This window comes from Episyrphus balteatus, chromosome 3, assembly GCF_945859705.1.
Source record: "Episyrphus balteatus chromosome 3, idEpiBalt1.1, whole genome shotgun sequence".
In the NCBI taxonomy this organism is placed as follows: domain Eukaryota; kingdom Metazoa; phylum Arthropoda; class Insecta; order Diptera; family Syrphidae; genus Episyrphus; species Episyrphus balteatus.
Window position 1 is genome coordinate 3593891 of NC_079136.1, and position 18112 is coordinate 3612002.

General features: G+C 29.6%; 2 protein-coding genes across 3 annotated transcripts; one reads left to right on the forward strand and one right to left on the reverse strand.

Annotated features, from left to right (window-relative positions):
- The first annotated feature begins 691 nt into the window (after positions 1-691).
- LOC129917172 (uncharacterized protein C2orf42 homolog) lies at positions 692-7502 on the forward strand. The gene is made up of 5 exons (XM_055997557.1): positions 692-1811; positions 6071-6727; positions 6814-6975; positions 7030-7185; positions 7254-7502. The coding sequence occupies exons 1-5, from the start codon at positions 849-851 to the stop codon at positions 7353-7355; spliced, it is 2040 nt and encodes a 679-aa protein (XP_055853532.1). The 5' UTR covers positions 692-848; the 3' UTR covers positions 7356-7502.
- A 2724-nt stretch (positions 7503-10226) lies between these two features.
- LOC129917169 (ras-related protein rab7) lies at positions 10227-12110 on the reverse strand. 2 transcript variants are annotated; one of them, XR_008772597.1, is made up of 5 exons: positions 11898-12110; positions 11614-11832; positions 11405-11542; positions 10321-10500; positions 10227-10260 (listed from the first exon to the last, which is right to left on the reverse strand). XR_008772597.1 is itself a non-coding variant. In XM_055997555.1 (4 exons), the coding sequence occupies exons 1-4, from the start codon at positions 12075-12077 to the stop codon at positions 10408-10410; spliced, it is 630 nt and encodes a 209-aa protein (XP_055853530.1). In that variant the 5' UTR covers positions 12078-12110; the 3' UTR covers positions 10280-10407. The 2 variants fall into 2 exon arrangements, 1 of the variants encoding a protein (XP_055853530.1); XM_055997555.1 differs by lacking the exon at positions 10227-10260 and having other exon boundaries at positions 10280-10500.
- Positions 12111-18112: the final 6002 nt, after the last annotated feature.

The following is an 18112-nucleotide window of genomic DNA, read 5'->3' on the forward strand; positions in this document are numbered from 1 at the left end:
TGTAAGAAATATATAATTTCACATTACTTTTTTTTTATTTTTATCGATAAATTTCCACTTCATTTGGATCAAAAAGAAAATATTAATTCTGTCTTCGAACACTATTTCATAGTTCACCAGCTGCCAACAAAATATGTAGAAATATAAAAAATTAAAAAACAAACAAAAAGTTCGTACATTTTCATTTTTTCAAGATAAATAATAATTTGAGGAAGTACTTTGTATTAATACTTTTACATTATTTCTTAAAATATCAACGCATTATAACAAAAATAATTTCAAATCTATCTTGATCCTTCTACTACCACTAGTGTCAAAGCTAGGTAAATTTTAACCAACGCTAGTGTCAAAATTTAACCAAACTTCAAATTTTAACCAACATTTAAACGCAATTCGCACACGGCTTTACTTTTCCGTTGATGTTATAAAAAAAAAATAACTATAATTTAAAAAAAAAAAATGCTGCTATAATAAAAAATCCACATTCAAGAAAACTAAAAGTTGGTACGGAACCTTAACCTTAAATTTCATCCCATAAATTGTTTATCCCGTACAAGAACCAATTATAACAAAAAATCCTACTTTCGAAAACCACTTTTGGGATATTTTCATTGATTGGGAAATTAAATTTTTTTTTAAATTTTTTTTTGACATTTCTTCATTTCCTTTTCTTCTTCTTCATGAAAAAAAAATTAACCAAAAATTTTACTTTTCACCTGACATAAAAGGGAAATTACGAAAAATCCTCTACGAAAGGAAAAAAAAATTTAGATTTTGTTTTGTAAAATCATTCGTCTTCGTTTACATATAAAAAAAAAAGAAAACAAAACATTCACCCAAAAAGGTAAATGGCCCCACCACCGGCTATGATAGGAGGCATTATAAACAAAAACAAACCCAAAATGCTAGACCAACATGGCCATCCATTGAAATTAATGGATATCGCCAGCAGACGAAGTCTGCGAGGACTAAAACGTTGTCCATCCTGTGGCACTTTTAATGGCAATCGCAGTCAAATGTGTCGCAATCTACAATGCGAGTTGAGGAAGCAAATCCTCAATACAAAAAAGTCCATGGATCCAATTCAATTAATCTCACACACAGATTCCAAAATGTACAGTGTTCGCATTAAGGAACGCGACTGTGCTCCTAGGAACTTTGTCCAAATCACTGACTCTTACACTCAAGATGGTGAAAGTTTACTGATTAAACGAAAAGCCATTTGTTTCGTTGACACTTGTAAATACGATTCCAAGGATGTGGATATTAGTTGCAAACATGTGAAAGCAACTTCGGAATGCGTTAAGATTGCCGAAGAATTCACAATCAATTATGACGCTCTTTGGAATCTTCCAATTGATGTTGAACAAAAAGTTCGTCTATGGGATATGTATAAAGAAGAGGAATCTGCTGTTCCAGCAGTTCAGCGAATAAACAATGCCACATTTGTCACAAAGTGTGCCAGTTCAAATATCTTCCCATCGGGAAGACTTCATGTCACTGCTTTGACTAACGATAAGAAGATAGAAAACCAAACATTCTCGTGTGCCTGTAAAAAGCTTAAGATTCTAATGTCACCAAATGATTCGGTGTCGGTTAAGGAAGACATTTGTGATCATTTGGTCTTGGTGCTGGCTGCGGTGTTGAGCAGATCGGCAGGATCTCCAGCTGCTAATGAATTCAGTAACTTCACTAAGGAGTTGATGTCGGCGTGGATTACTGAAACAATTAAACCCGAGCCAGTGATAGTGGAAAATACCTCTGCAAATGGGGATATATTCATATTTGACAATGAACTCCTGCCTACTGATGTAAGTTATCTTATAAAACTAATACCTATTTAACACCTACTTTGGGGTCTAACGTATTTTTATTGAACATACGCGTCGGTATGCAGCCAAAACGCACTTAGACGTATTTTAAGGATTTTTAGATTTAAATGCAAAACGGTCCAGAATGATGATATCGATGTAGTAAAATAACACACTAAGACATATTTGACGTAATTTATGAATTATTTGAGGTATTTTTTTTTTGCACGAAGTCAGAAAAAAATATTGGAATAACGCGCTAACTTGACTCAGTGCTTTTTACCTGCCCTTAGAGTTCAAGTTGCTTAAATTTATTAAGACTTTTTATATAGAAATTTGGGAAATGTAGGTACCTTACCAACATAAGAACCAAAAAAAAACATAAAATTCGTTTTTTAAAAGAATAAAAAAAAAATTTGAAATCAAATTGCCCTCCAAAACAAGTGCAGTTTTATTTGATATATTAAGATGCATTTTTAGAAAAAAAAATTTCAAAATCGTTAGAGCGGTTTTTTTAAAAACTAATTTTTTTGGAAAAAATTTTTTAAAATAAACTTGGTAACTTGGCCATTTTGTAGAAATCACTAGTCAACATCTAAAACCGTAATTTCAAAAAAATTCAATGTCCCGTTTTCGAAAATTTAATTTTTCAAAAAAAAAAAAAATTCCATTTTTGTTTTTAAACCCAAAAATTATTTTTTCAAAATTTTATTTTGAATTCCTACTAAAATTATATATAATACAGTCAAATAAGGAGAAAAAAGGGGTAAATCTCGGAATGAATGTTAGTAGACATTTTTTTTGCTCAATATCTTCGTTTTGCCATTCTATAACATATCTCAAAAGTCTAGAAAAATCTCATGTCCGCTTGTCGCGATTTCAAGGTCAAATCGCGAAATGGAGATTTTCAAAATTAGCAAAAATAGGCTATGGTATTATATACACATATGATACATGATTTCAAAGTATTTTTTAATGCTGATTCCAAAAAATCTAAAATCAAGACAATCTGACGTCTCTGGAAAAAGTTATACCTGTTTTTTATCTGTCAACTCATATTATTATAACAGTTGCAAACTTACTGCCGAAAAACCCTTAAAAGTTATGGTAGATGAACCAAATTTTGCATGAAGATTTTAGAATCCATCATTATTAAAAATCAAAACAATTCATTACAAAAAATATATATACCTACGAAATAATGGTATTTTTTGATGGAGGGGCAAATTTTAGGATATGCACTAAAGAAGATTCTTGTTCATCTTAGGAATAAGTGCTAATAGGCTAATTTTTTCATTTTAATCTTTGTTTGGATATTCTTTAACTACCCTCAAAAATCTAAAAAAATCTTATGTCCGCAAGTCCTAATTTTCTTGGTTTGAAGATAAGGTGCAGATTTGAAAAAATTGAAAAACTAATCTTCAGATATTTGTGTCAGATCAACATGAATAAGGTACATTACTTTTCAGGGATGGTCATATTGATTTGTTTGTGGGTTTTGTTGGAATCAGCGTTAAAAAATACCTTGAAATGATATGGGTTATGTTGGTATACATATAAGAATCTAAAGTTTTCTTATTATTTTTTTAAAATCTGCACCTAACTTAGTTTAACCTGGAAAATTAGAACTTGCGGACATGAGATTTTTTTAGATTTTTGAATAAGTTATAGAATATCCAAACAAAGATAGAAACAAAAAAATTAGCCTATTAGCACTAATTCCAAGATTGTACCAGGATGTTTTTTAGTGCACATTCCAAAATTTCCCCTTTTCTCAAAAAATACCATTTTGTCATAGATATAGTAAATGTTTTTTTGCATTGCATTGTTTTGATTCTTAATGATAATGGATATGAAAACCCACATGCAAAATATGATTCCGCTACCATTACTTTTAAGGGTTTTTCGGTAGTAAGTTAGCAACTGTTATAATAATATGAGTTGACAGATGAAAAACAGGTATAACTTTTTCTAGAGACGTCAGATTGTCTTGATTTTAGATTTTTTGGAATCAGCATTAAAAAATACTTTGAAATCATGTATCATATGTGTATATAATACCATAGCCTATTTTTGCTAATTTTGAAAATCTCCATTTCGCGATTTGACCTTGAAATCGCGACAAGCGGACATGAGATTTTTCTAGACTTTTGAGATATGTTATAGAATGGCAAAACGAAGATATTGAGCAAAAAAAAAATTCAACTAACATTCATTCCGAGGTTAAACCCTTATTTGACTGGATTAATATCTTTTTGGTTTCAATCAGCCCTATTGTGGATTTTACATGGACAATTTTTCACACGGAATATTTTTGTTGTTTCGGAATTATAAAAGCTATTGCAAGTTTCCAACATTTTCCATTAATTTCTTTTTTATTTTTTTATCAAAATTTTGATTTTGAAGATTGATTTTTACAAAAAACTATTTCATAAAACAGCTTCAAACAAGAAAATAGACGAGGTTTTGGTACACCACTTTATAGTAGGTGTAACCGCTGATTGGTAATAGTTTTTTTTTTTTCCAAATTAAGTCTATCTTATGAGACCTTGCCAAAAAACTAATATCTGAATTTTATGAACAAAATCATTGGAGCCGTTTTCTAGAAATTAAACTTTTCCAAAAGTTTTGGTCCAAAAAAATTAATTCCAAAAACCTCTCTTGAGAGTCTTCAAAAAATGCTAAATACCTACCAAGTTTGAAGTCGATCGGTCCACCCGTGTAGGCTTGTAGCTAATTATAATGATGGACAGACAGACAGACGGACTTCCGGGACCCACTTTTTTGGCATTCTCTATCATCGTAATATCATGGAAAATTTTTATCTCAACTTTTTTTTTCTACGAATGCATAATTTGTTATATCGCAAGTAAAAATGACTTACGAAGTATACCATAAGGTAATTGTAAGAAAAAAGCAGTCAAATTCAAACAGATTAATACAAATTGTACACCGAACATCTTATATAAGCACAGCTAAGAAGAAAGACTTCATTGATTTGTGTAAGAAAGGAAGAAAGGTGTTATTGCTGAAATTTTTCATTCTTGGTTTTCATCATTACCATCACAATGTAACACAAGATTACCTTCCAGAATCAGATGTATTAGATGAAAGTCATATTGATTAATTAATTATTTTAAATTGCTACTATCTTTAAAACCTTTTATTATTTACTTGTTTTTAATTGTTCACATATGTTAGAAAAGTATTTATTTCAAACAAATATTTGCAATTCATTTCAAGTAAATGGCACTAAGTCGGGCTTTTTCTACTTTTGCTCACATAATTATCATATTGGTTTTTCAAAAGCGAAAAAAGGTCAAAATGTTGAGTTTGTGTTTAATGTGATTATTTGACAAATAACAGTTAATATTGAATTTTTACAGGAGAAATAATCTTTAAAATCGATTTACTCAAAACTGTGTTTTTTGACTTAGTGCATTTTGGCTGCATAGCGACGGGTTCTATACAAATTTGTCTTAAAATTACCTTCTAACTGCCCTCTAGCCCTTTTAGCGTAAAAAAGGAATGCTTCTTCGCGTTGTCCGTTGGGATTCAATTTCCATGGCGCTAAGGAACCTAGGTTCGGGTGGTTATTCTTTTCATCAGCAGGTTGGGGGTGGTTATTGGACTTTATAAAATATTGCTTTGCGCGATTGCACTACTGTATAGCTACTTTGATATAATGTACCACCACGAAACTAGTTGGCTTATTTCAATTTATTTCATATTGGTGTACAAATAAGACTGAGTCTTTTATAGTACCTTAAGACAAGATTTGCAAGTTAAGGTAGTAATTTTAATTAAGATAGTGCGCGCACACTGGCAGCCAAACTCAAGCCAACAATCAATCAGCATCAACGATTAAGATTCTTAATATTTTTTGTATTGAGTTAGTCTAAAACAATTGCATTCATGGCTTCAATCAAAGTTTAAAGGACATAACAACGATGTAAAATATTGAATGAGAGTGATGTTTAATACTATTACATACATTATATTTTTATCTCGAGTTATACGTATAATATTTAATTTAAATTTCGAACATACATTAGTTGTATCTTTTTTTAGAGAATTTACTATCTTTAAGATATCTTCCTAATGTGAAATCATTTTTTAATTAATAAAATGTAAATAATTTTAACAAGACGGATTTAAAACAAGTTCTTTTCTTTCAATTTACAAGAAATATTTATATATTTTTCCAAAATTTAAGAACAATTTTAAAACTTTATAAAAAAAATTCTTTTATTTTCCAGGACTTATCGGATTTTACTGATAATATTCTAAAATCAGTGCTTAACGACGAGAATGCCAACTCAAATACTCATCAAAATATGTACCAAGGTGATCCGAGTATGGTTTCTGGGTGTACAACAGACGATGCAGATATCCCTTTCGAGGCTATCAGTTGCATTGATGTGATGAACGAACAAAATACTCGTTTAGAATTAAGTGATTGCAATATTGAGTTAATGGATCAATTTGAGTTGACAAATCAAATTGATTTGTGCAACAATGGAGTTATTCTCTCCAATGATGATCTCTTTCAAGGAAACAGCATTGTTATGCCTGATTTATCAGATACAATTATTGATGATTTGATTGTTGCGCAAAATCAAACGCAGCAAATTCAACCATCACAGTTGATGTTGCCAATTACTCCATTGCCAATTGTTGAGAATACAAGTGCTACTGTGAGAATTTCCAAGAAGAAACCGAAAAAAATTAATCTCTCTCAAAGTCCTAAAAAGGCGGTTGATGTTGTTCCGGTTTTAGATGTCGCGAAGAGATTAAGTTCTGGGCCATCGTTGGAATATGTGATGTGGCTGGATCATGTCATTGAGTGTATTAACATGAATGTTGATTTCAATTTAAAGGAACCAAATGTTTCGCTTAATTTTAATGTGCATGAGGTAAATATAAGTTCCACATATTTAACTGCATAGGTCTTCAGAGAGTTTTAATTTTAATTTATTTAAATTATTTTTTATACTTCAAGGATGTCTTCGCCCACTTTAGCGCCAGTTTTACAAATGGTGTCAAGTGTCGCCTCCCAAATAGCACAGTGGTTATAAAAAAGGGTAAATTCAAAGGACTTCTAAAATACACATGGATTTTACAAAATGCATCTAAAGTTCAGAATATTTTTAAAACAAAAAATGTAAGAACAAAGTTTAAACTTTTTAGAAATAATCAATTATATCAAAATTCTTAGATGGCCGTTGAAGTGGAAAGAAAATTCCAACCCAATGGCGATAAATACGTTCCTTATGTGGAAGAAAAATGTGATATTATTGTAGTCAATAAGAAGTTTAAGAAAATTTGTCCCAAAATGTATGTTGCACATATTTGGTTTGACTGTAGTAATAATGTAAGTTGTTTAAATGTTTTTTTTTTCTTATTTTCTTTTTAATTGAAAATTTTATTTAATATTAACAGAATCAAAAAACTGGATTTAAAATCGAGTGGGTACCGAATGTCTTTCCAAAAAGTGGTTTTGGCGTATTGAATATTGAGTTCTCTATTGGATTGAGACACTAAAAAATGTGCTTCGTGTATTATAATAATTATGATTAGGTTTAAGATATTATGTAATATTTCCATATTTTTAAGATTTAAAAAGTAACTGTTTATAACTTTCGTTAAAAAATTTTATCAAATAAAAAACAAAAAACGATTAGAACAATACATTAACTCAAATTTCTACCACACTTTTTTTTTAGAGAAACTTTGAAAAAAATATCGATTTAAGTCTAAGGCAGTGTTCAGGAACGTTAGGGATTAAAAATTTAATCAATTTTGGTCTCTATTTCGTCAACGTCAACGATAAAGGAGTCATTTTCTGATGGCCAAAGCCTCTAATGTTGGCCAAAATTTCTTATATTAATTGAGGTTATGAGAGCAATAGTGGCGTACCCACTTTTTTCAAAAAACTTGGTCTCTTAATATATCTATTTTAATACAAAAATAAATTTATGCAGCTAGATACACTCAGAACTAGATGGCAGTCAAAAAAGTGTTGTTTTAAAAAACCCTGCATCTTAAATCTCTCGTAGCTCAAAACCTAATTTTGTGGCTTACGCCACTATTGTTCTCGTAGACTCAATTTAAGTCAAAGGTGAATTTCTAAAAAAAAAAAGATTACAAAAGTTCAATCTTTCGAACAGCAACAACGCGAAGGTGCTATCATAGTCTTATAACTGGAGTAATGCACCAATTGAAATCAAAAACAATTCTGAAATCGTTCGTTTGGGACTAAATGACTGTTGTGAATTGTGATTCTGAAAAGAAGAGAAAACCGATTCCGGGCGGAATATGTTCAATCATTTCATAATCATGATTTAACGATAATTTAGGCGGCAAAAAGTTGAAACTAATTTTTTAGAGCATTCAATATCAAGAAATTTCTTAGAATTACGTGATAACGGTGAGTTGTAATTTTTTTTAATAAAAGATCAAAGCTTTCAAGTTCTTATTTTGAATTCTCAACACGATCATTTTTCACTCAAAATTCACTAAAAAGGAAACGGATTTTTGTATACTTACATTTTTTCCACTAGTTCCAAATCGATCATCAGATTCCTTTATTCCTTATTCTAGGCATTTTTCGTTTGAATTTTTAATTGAATAGAATGAATAGATGTCTAAACTATGTTCATACTTTAGAAAAAATGAAAATTTAGGAATGATTAAACCTCTTTGCAAAAATTGAAAGATTTCCTAATACAAAATTGATATTTGCACAGTGCACACCAATGCGATGAAAGCAAGTTAAAACAAATAATTTTTAAGTTTTTTTTTTTATTTTTATTTATAATATAAAATATTATTTATGTATATACAACAAAGGAAATATTATTTTTTCACTTTATTTAGCTAAATAAATCAAAAAATAATGTTTAAAATTTGAATTTTTTTTTTTTTAATTAAATTAACATGCAAATAAGTTTGACCCAGAAAGATATTTTTATCTTCATTGCCTTTCTTTAAAAAATTGTTTATATTAAATATATTGCGAGTAATTTTGTATTTCTTTTCTCATTTTATATAAATGATTGCTAATCTTGTTTCTAGACTTAATGGGATAGACCAGGCAAAATGACGTAAGCAGTTTATAAAATTATTAATTTGAAAAAAAAAAAGTTTTGTAGTTAAGTTATCAATGCTTGCTGCTTTTCTAACCACAATTTTATTGACATAATTTAAAGTTCTACAAATTATTATATATTATTTTATGTTTTCAACTATGTATTTCTGTTGTTGCTTTTCTCTTTTACTTTTACTAACTTACCAAAATAATTTTGGACTTTTTTTTTGTAAATTTATTTACTTAAATTAATATTCATATTTATGTTTAAGATAAAATAATAAGTTTCTCTTGTTTTAATTTTTTTTTTTATTCAAATTTTATATCGAAATTCATTCAAGCGAATTTCTCCGTATTTAACTTGGAAAAGAACAAACAAAATCAACAAAAAAAAAACATAATTTTAAATAAATTTTTATTATTATAACAGAAATGGCCAGTAATGATATTTTAACACGTGTAATATACATAACATGGTAGTGAAAAATATTATAGGCATTCCAAACCCGATCATGTGAATACATAATTTTATTACTACCTAACTGTTTTCCCCCGTTTATGTAGAGATTTGTCAGTGTGTATTTCGTTCTTTCCTATTTTGAGAGAGCTGGTTTTCGATTCTGAGTTAATCGTTGTTTGGAAGTTTTTTGTTTGAGATAATTTTTTATTCAATTTGAAAGAAAAGAAAAATGAATGTGAAATGAAGTTGGAATATAAAAAAGGTTTAGAGTTGGAAACCAAGCCTTATTGAGTTTATTGAACAGAAATTATCGATCGTTATGTGAATTAGAAATTGGCACCCTTTATGATCTTAAGCCTAGAATGCAGAATCGATCTAAATTTCAGCAACCACACAAAATTCTCGCCGAAATTTAGCCGAGCTATGAGTTTGTAGAGAAGAGAATTTTGTATGGAAGTTAAACAAAATTGCATCATCATTTCACTTACCTAAACCGTTACGCGATCTCCATTACAATTATATTTTTTTAAAAGAAATTTCTGCCACCAGCTCCCTAACTGAAAACGAAAATGATATTTTATATCACTCGAAAAATAATGCATTTTTGTTTTATTTTCTCTAAATATAATATTTTTTTTATTTACTTTTGTATTAATTTTTATTTACTCTGGAAATTTTATTTTATGTTTATGTGAAAGACAAAAACGGTAGTAAATGTTGCTTATAAAATATAATAACACTTGAAAAAAAAAAAAAATAATAATAATAATAAGACCTCAAAGGAAAGTTGTTTTGTTTAATAAACAAAATACAAATTCTACACAATGTTTGCATATTTCTAATTGTTATCTGTATTAGATTTCTGTTGTTTTTTTTTTGTTGAATTTGGAGCTGCATTCCTTGAATTATTTTTGTATATTTTATTTTATTTTTAATTATTTACTTAATATAATTCTTACTTGTTTTATTTATAAATCATTATAATCATATAATAATAGAATTAATTATTTTTAGTCGCATGAATATTTTTTTTTCCAATGAGTTTATTAGCATTGACAATTGTCTGAATTTCGGTTTCGATTATTTCTGTCGCCATCAAGGCGAATCTGGTCGGGGAAATGATTGTAGATTTCGTCCCTCTGTGTGGAAGATAATAAGTAAATATTTAGTTAATTATATATTTTCTAGAAATAAGTTAATAATTAATCTAGAGATGACAATTCTAAATGGAATTTAATCTACAGAATGTTGACAACACCGTCCCCGGCTGACAGAATTTTTAATGAGCCAGTGGACGACATAAAAAACGTTTTTTTTTTGCATTTTCTAACGGTAATATTTCCAAAATAGGAGCGGATAGGATATTTTTAACTTCATATTGGAGTTCAACACACCGAAAACCTTCAGAAAATTAGGTATATTTTGGTTCAGCTGGGAAAAATCTTGTTAACTTCAAAATAAGTCCAAAAACAATTTTTTTGAACTTTCTAACGGTAATATTTCAAAAACGAGAGCTGATGGGATATTTCTGACTTCAGACTGTAGTTCAGCACCAAAAAAAAAATTATATTTTGTTGACCAGTGTTATGCTATCTCTACTGATTTTGGTAAGACTTTTAATAAATTCTCGCACAGATTTATGTTTTTAAAACGACCTTCAATCGGTTTAGAATCTTCCTTCTTCAAACATTTATCTTCCTATACATAAAAAAACCCGTTTCTTTAAGATATGCCCTTGTTTAGACTCTTAGGGTTCTCTAAGGCAGATACTTAGGTCTTTATCGAAATGGTCGTTAACAATTCCCATATCTCTCTATACGCCGAAAATACCAAGTTCTTGAATTTAAGACCATTACGGCACATGATTATACTATTAATCAATTCGATCTCGGAAATTTCTCAGTTTATCTATAAAACTGCATATGCCGCTGTATTCGATTAGATAAATACAGCCTTACTAACTACCAATCTCTTAGAATTCCATTTTATTGAGTCACCACTAATCTTAAATTTTATTGAAAAAAAAAAAAATATGTTACATACCCCAACTTCCTGAGCAAGAGCGTTTTTGGCGATTGTTTGAAAGGCTAATTCAACATTAACTCCTTCCTTCGCTGATGTCTCGAAATATGGTATATCATTCTTTGACTGACACCACTGTTGAGCGCGTCTGTTTGGCGTCTATTTATAAATGGTAAAAAAATAAAATTTAATAAATTTGTCTTCAATAAAACAAAAAAGAAAATTCTTACTTGACGTGCATCCAAATCCACTTTATTACCTAACACAACAAATGGAAAATGCTCAGGATTACGTGGACTGGCTTGAATTAAGAACTCATCTCGCCACGAGTCGAGATTTTTGAACGTATTTGGAACAGTGACATCATAAACGAGAACACAACAATCAGCTCCACGATAGAAGGCAACACCCAAAGACTGAAAACGTTCCTGTCCAGCAGTATCCCAAATCTGTTATAGAAATTAAATTAATTTTTTGTTGATACAATTGAAATGTGGGATTTTTTTGTACAAACCTGCATTGTGACAACACGATCATCTACAACAATTTCTTTTGTTAGGAAGTCAGCTCCAATGGTTGCTTTGTATTGATTTGAGAAACGCTTGTTCACATATTGATTCATAAGCGATGTCTTGCCAACGCTGCTGTCACCCAAAATGATGACTTTTAAGAGAGACTTTTTCCTTGTGGCCATTTTTTTTTTTAAGAGCTGGAAAAAAAGAATAACAAATTTTAATCCGGTGCTACACTTAGTATAGATATTAGTTTTATGTTTTTGATCTGAAAACTATTTATCTGAGGATTATAAGGTTATAGTTTAAATGATGTAGTAATGAGATAACTTTCATCTTATTTGCATGAAATAAGGTAGGAAATAAACAAAAATCAATTTATTTTTTGAATTAGATCTTTAAAAAAACTGATTTTGACCATTTTTTTATTATAATTAACCAGAAAAATTTATTTATTTTATGATCTTAGATCCAGATTTTCGGCAGACCTACCCCTCTTTTACTAACACCACTATGCATCATAATTAACATCCATCATTTTTGTTCTGATAATAGTTTTGAGTTCAAATGGAATAAGTTTTAAGTGAATGAAGTTATTCGTCCAGCTCATCTTCGGATAAAATAAAATCAACGTTCGAGTCAATATTTGACAATTACGACCGCTGCTGTCTGGTTCACAGACACAAATATACAAAAATACTATAGCAAATAAAAATCAATCTGAAAACATATTCGATTCGTAACGAAATAAAATCCACGACTGCTTCGCACGAACTTGCTTTTGGAATTCAAGTTGCTAAAATTTTTAAGACTTTTTTATATATAAAGGAAACTGCTCATTTTATCTGTAAAATAGTTTAACATGTTAAGGTCATATTCTAGTTTTGGGTAGAGATCTGGATTAAGTTGGGGTGTCAGAATGATTCTTAAGTAATTGAATTCATTTACAATTTCAATATTTTACCCATTTTAAAAAAACACTTTTCATTTCTGCTATGCCGTCCGCTACCTTTCTTAAAAAAAAAAATCATTAAAGATAGGCCTTGTTTTAACAAGATCTTCGAAGCCGTATTTGAGCAATTAGGACTAAAAATTATTAAATAAATGAAGGGTCCAGAGGAAAAACGGCACATGTCAAAAATAAACTAATTATGAGGTCTTGTAGTATTTACTGCACCCTATATGATGGCATCCTTACTTTTAGAAACAAAATTTAAGCCTTGCTAAGAAAATAAATAAGTGACGTGCCTTTAATACTAACTTGTATGAAGAACAAAATTTTAAAATTAGTTTTTCTCGGAATGAGTTGAAATGGATAGGGATGACCTACAGATATAACATTACATAATCAAAGTGCTGTGGTCCGTAAGTTCTAGGCAGCAAAAGTGACCATTTATAAAAATTCGACATGGACAAAGTTGGAAGCATTTGGCACAATAGTACTCGTACCTTAGGGACAAAGACAAATTGCAGATTATCTTATGATCTGCCGATTTAAATATTAGTTAACTCAGTGCAGACTATATTCAAAACCCAGAGTTTTAAGTCTTACCACAGTCTGTACCAAATCATTGGCTTTGTTGGTCTTTATAGTGATGGTAAGAGTACACTATTGAAGCTTTTATATTGGCGTTTAGTGCCCACTCCGGGAAGACTCGTAAGAATTCCCCCTTTCACCTTGCCCGCATCACCAGCACTTGCACGAGCTGTTAGATTTTTATCATAGCCCCCTAGAATAAATGATGAAATGATGTCCGTCATTCGTTAGCGGACACCATCAAAGATTTTTCCGGAGGAATGGTACTGGTTATCTACAATTTTCGTCCTATTTATTATGCTAGAAAAGTTTGGGTGTGTCGTGTGTGAAAAGGAAACAATTACAAAATGGAATGGATGTATTTTGAATTATAAGGATTACATTTTGTATTTATGAATATGTAATATTGAATTGAATTTTTTTCTACAAAACATCGTCTTATGAGAACTAAATTTGCTGATTGTGATTACCATTACATTAAGCGATTAAAAAAACCTAGACTAGCAGTAAAATGTAACTATTATCTCAAACAAATAACAGAAAATTATATACTAATTAATTAATTTGAGAAATTTAACAATAATTAGCTAATCCGCATCATTTCAAATTTGAAAAAATTCCCCGAGTACAGTGATCTGCAGACAAGTTTATTATTGGACTTTGTCTCGACATGCAATTATTTTAAAATATAATTATTTGACTTGTTGTTATGACGAAATGCATCCAGCAGTCGCATGGAGATTAAACTTTGCAACTCTTTCCAGCTCATAAGATTTCAGAATTAATTTCTCAGTAGAATAATAACTAAGAGCAAACAAACTTAAAGGAGTGCACGTTAGTGTGTTCCATTATTTTATGATGATTTTTTGTTTTTGCTCCTATTTCATCGAAAGAGGTATCAAAAGTTGCGAATCAACGAGTAGGATTTAATTTGATCTTACTTTTTAATTTGAACATAACTTTTCAGGCTTTGAGAGTCTTTAAAGGATAAAAATAGGGTATTTATTAGGGTGGGTCAAAAAAATTGAAATTCTTTGTTTTGATTTGGTACTCCGAAAAATCGATTGCTAGACACCTCTAGAATTTACCTCTAGAATATGAGCTCTTAATATTAATGGGAAGGTCCTCCGCTTCGCAATTATCCATTTTTACATCAAGCTTCTACTAAAAAAAAATCATTTTTTTTTAAATCGACTTTGTAGCAAATTTCTTTACATATTCTTGTAGGAAATTGAAGGCTCTACAAAAAAGGTCTTATTATGTCCTTTCATTTATCTAACCATTCTAAGGATATTCGAGGTCAAAGTTAAAATAAATTATAAAAACATTTTTTACTTTTAAAAATTTTCCAGTTCACTAAAAATGTATTATTTTCAAATTAGCAAGATGTATTCTTGTAGGCGATTAAACGTTCTACAAAAACTTCCTTGGCATCAAATTGATTGCTTTAACCGTTTAAAAGATATTCGTATCCAAATCGCAATGTATACGGGTCATAAGAAAACTATTGGAATTAGTGGGCATTGGTTTGGATACGAATATCTTCTAAGCAATCAATTTGATTCTGAGGAATTTTTTATAGAACGTTTAAGCCCCTACAAGAATAAATCTTGTAAATTTGAAAATAATGAATTTTCAGTGAATTAGAAAATTTTTAAAAGTAAAAAATGTTTTTATATTTTTTTTTTTAATTTGACGTCGAATATTTTTAGAATGGTTAGATTAATGAAAAAAAGTTAATAATACCTTTTTTGTGGAACAATCTATTTCCTAAAAGAATACAGTGATGGAAAAAATAATAGAAACAACAATTTATACTAAATGAAAACTTTAATAACTCCACTAATGTGAGGTTTTGAACCAAGAAATTTTTATATTTATAAGCTCTTTAATAGTGCAACAAAATGGTGTAATAGTTTTATGTTAACAGCTTTTGGTTTACTTTTGCCAAAACAAAATGTTTAAAAATTGTTCTTTCCGCTGGAAAAAATAATAGAAACAAGTATTTTATACTTTGATTTTGAGAAATACTTCAATTTTTTTAAATTCTAAACAGGCCATAATTAACTTTTTTTAAGATTTTTAATGTGGTTAAGATAACCAATAACGAAATTTTCAATTTAAATTGCAAAAATAGGCCGCGGATTACATTCTTCTGTTGTCGTATGCGAAGTTGTAAAAAAATTAAAAAAACGAAGGCATAACCATGGATGAAATAGCGCAGGTAAAGGACTGCTCCAAGAAAAAAGTTTTTATAGCCTTATATTTGTGCCCATAAGCGAAAACTAGAGGTTTCTGCGAAAAAATCTTTACGCTTTTACAAAACATTAACTCTTCTTTCCTTAAAATATCCATTTTCTTCATTAATTAATATGAAAAAAGTGTTAAATGCACCTGTAAAATGTCAGAAAATTCGATTGAATGAAACCATTTTTCAAAGAAATCGATGAAAGTACCATTCCTAAGCAAATAAAAAAAAAAACATTAGTTTTTACAAAAAAAAAAAAAAAACACCTTGGTCGTTTTAACTGGATGGTCTTTTGGTGCAATGAAACCAAGGTGAACTTGTTTAGACCCGACAGAACATTTTATGAAGGCCAAAGAACACAGAATTCAATCTTAAGTACTTTTAAAAGACAGTTAAATACGGAAGAGGTTTTCTAATTTTCTGCGTATGCTTTTCTTCATCTGGAGTTTGGCCAATCTTTTGTATAAAAGAAAAAATGTTTGCTATCCATTACTTCTGAATTCTGGAAAATGTAATATTGCCATTCGCCGATGAGGACATGCCAATTTTATGGGAGTTTCTGCAGTACAGTGACCTCAAGCACTCCTCAACAATGGGAAAAATGGTTTTAATGGTTTTAAAAAGAAGATTTAAAGCTGTATTTTTATAAAATGTTATGTTAAGTAATTGCACATATTTCAATTTTAACTTTGCATGTAAATGCACATAACAAAATTCAGAAAGATTTTACAGAGCACGTTGTTTCTATTATTTTTTCCACCACTGTATGTTTTGCGCGTTTGATGATTATAATTTTTCAATTTGTTACAAAATTTAGAACAAAAAACGAATTTTTAAAGATTTTCTTGATTTTTGGACCTCAAATATCTATTAAACGGTTAGATAAACGAAAAATGTGTTTAAGGCCTACAAGAATATGTGAAGACATTTGCTAAGAAGTCGATTTAAAAAAAAGCTGATTTTTTTTTAGTAGAAGCTTGATGTAAAAATGGAAAATTGCGAAGCGGAGGACCTTCCCATTAATATTAACCCCTTACCGCATGATTTTTTTTTTTTCGTGAAAAAAATATATGTGGTAGATTTTGTTAAATAAAAAGACACGTGTTTCAGGAATTTTCAATATTTTGAGTAAAAGTCGGAAAATTTTGGTTTTTCCGGTTTGGATCATATTTGGCACATTGAGCGGAAAACGAACAAAAACAAATTTAAATTAAATTAATTATACGTAAAAACTACGCGCTGGAACTGTATGAGTCTCAATAAAATAGATTAAAAGGCCTTTTAATCTATTTTAAATTAAATTTATAACATTCCGCACGAAAACGTAAAAAAAACGGGTGTAGATAATAAGAAAAAAAAAAATGAGTTTGTTCCCTTGTTGCACGATGGCTCATATATGGACCAACAGGAGGGGAACATTTCTGCACGGTGGCTCATATATGATCCAATCACTTAATGCCACTTTCAAATATCTAAAACTTGATAAATGTAAAAAAATATATATTGGCAATAATAATCACATTATATCCTTTATTGGCATATTTTTTTAAAAGTTCTTACTCATTGTTTTATATTTTTTATTCAATTTTCAAATATGCTCCGTCCTGCCTATCACCAGTTCGGCCACTTTACCGGATAACTATGCTCGCCCAAATCATTACAGATGGCGTTTTATAATGTTATTTAGAGGCCTTTTATTACTTTATTCGAAAAGTTCAAACAAAACTAGAATTTTTTTTTTAAATTTTTAAGTATTAAGGCTTTTTATGGTTTGGCTCATATATGAGCCACTGTGCGGTAAGGGGTTAAGAGCTCATATTTGGTGTGTATATTCTATAGGTGCCTAGCAATCGATTTTTAGGAGTACCAAATCAAAACAAAGAATTTCGATTTTTTTGACCCACCCTAGTATTTATGTAATCGCTGGTAGAGGCCCAAAAGTTATCTCGAAATTAAAAAGTAAATACCCTCAGACTCTTCTCTTCAATACGCAAATTTTGAGACCTGTTACGATTAAATAGACCCGTAAATTTAATTTATTTATAGAGTTCAGACTTTAAAGCAGAACTTTTTTTATACCCTTTTTTGAAAAGAAAAGCGCAAAAATCAATTCTTTTTACGAGTCTATTTTATCGTAAGTCATAAAATGACGGGATACTTTAGTGCACATAGCAGAGGAAGTGAAACTTAAATCCTCAATATACCTATTCTGTTCGGCCTTGGAATTTTTGTTTTTGAATAAAATTTCTTTTTTGCACTAAAACGACGATCTTTCAAGATCCCATGAGTTAATTAAAAACTTATTAGTGTATTTTCCCTAATAATAAAAAAAAAAACATTCCCAATTCGATAGAATATTTTTCATGAAAAATTAAAATCCCAAAAAAAAATATGTAGATTCAACATAATCTTTTGGGAGCAAAAAATTTCCT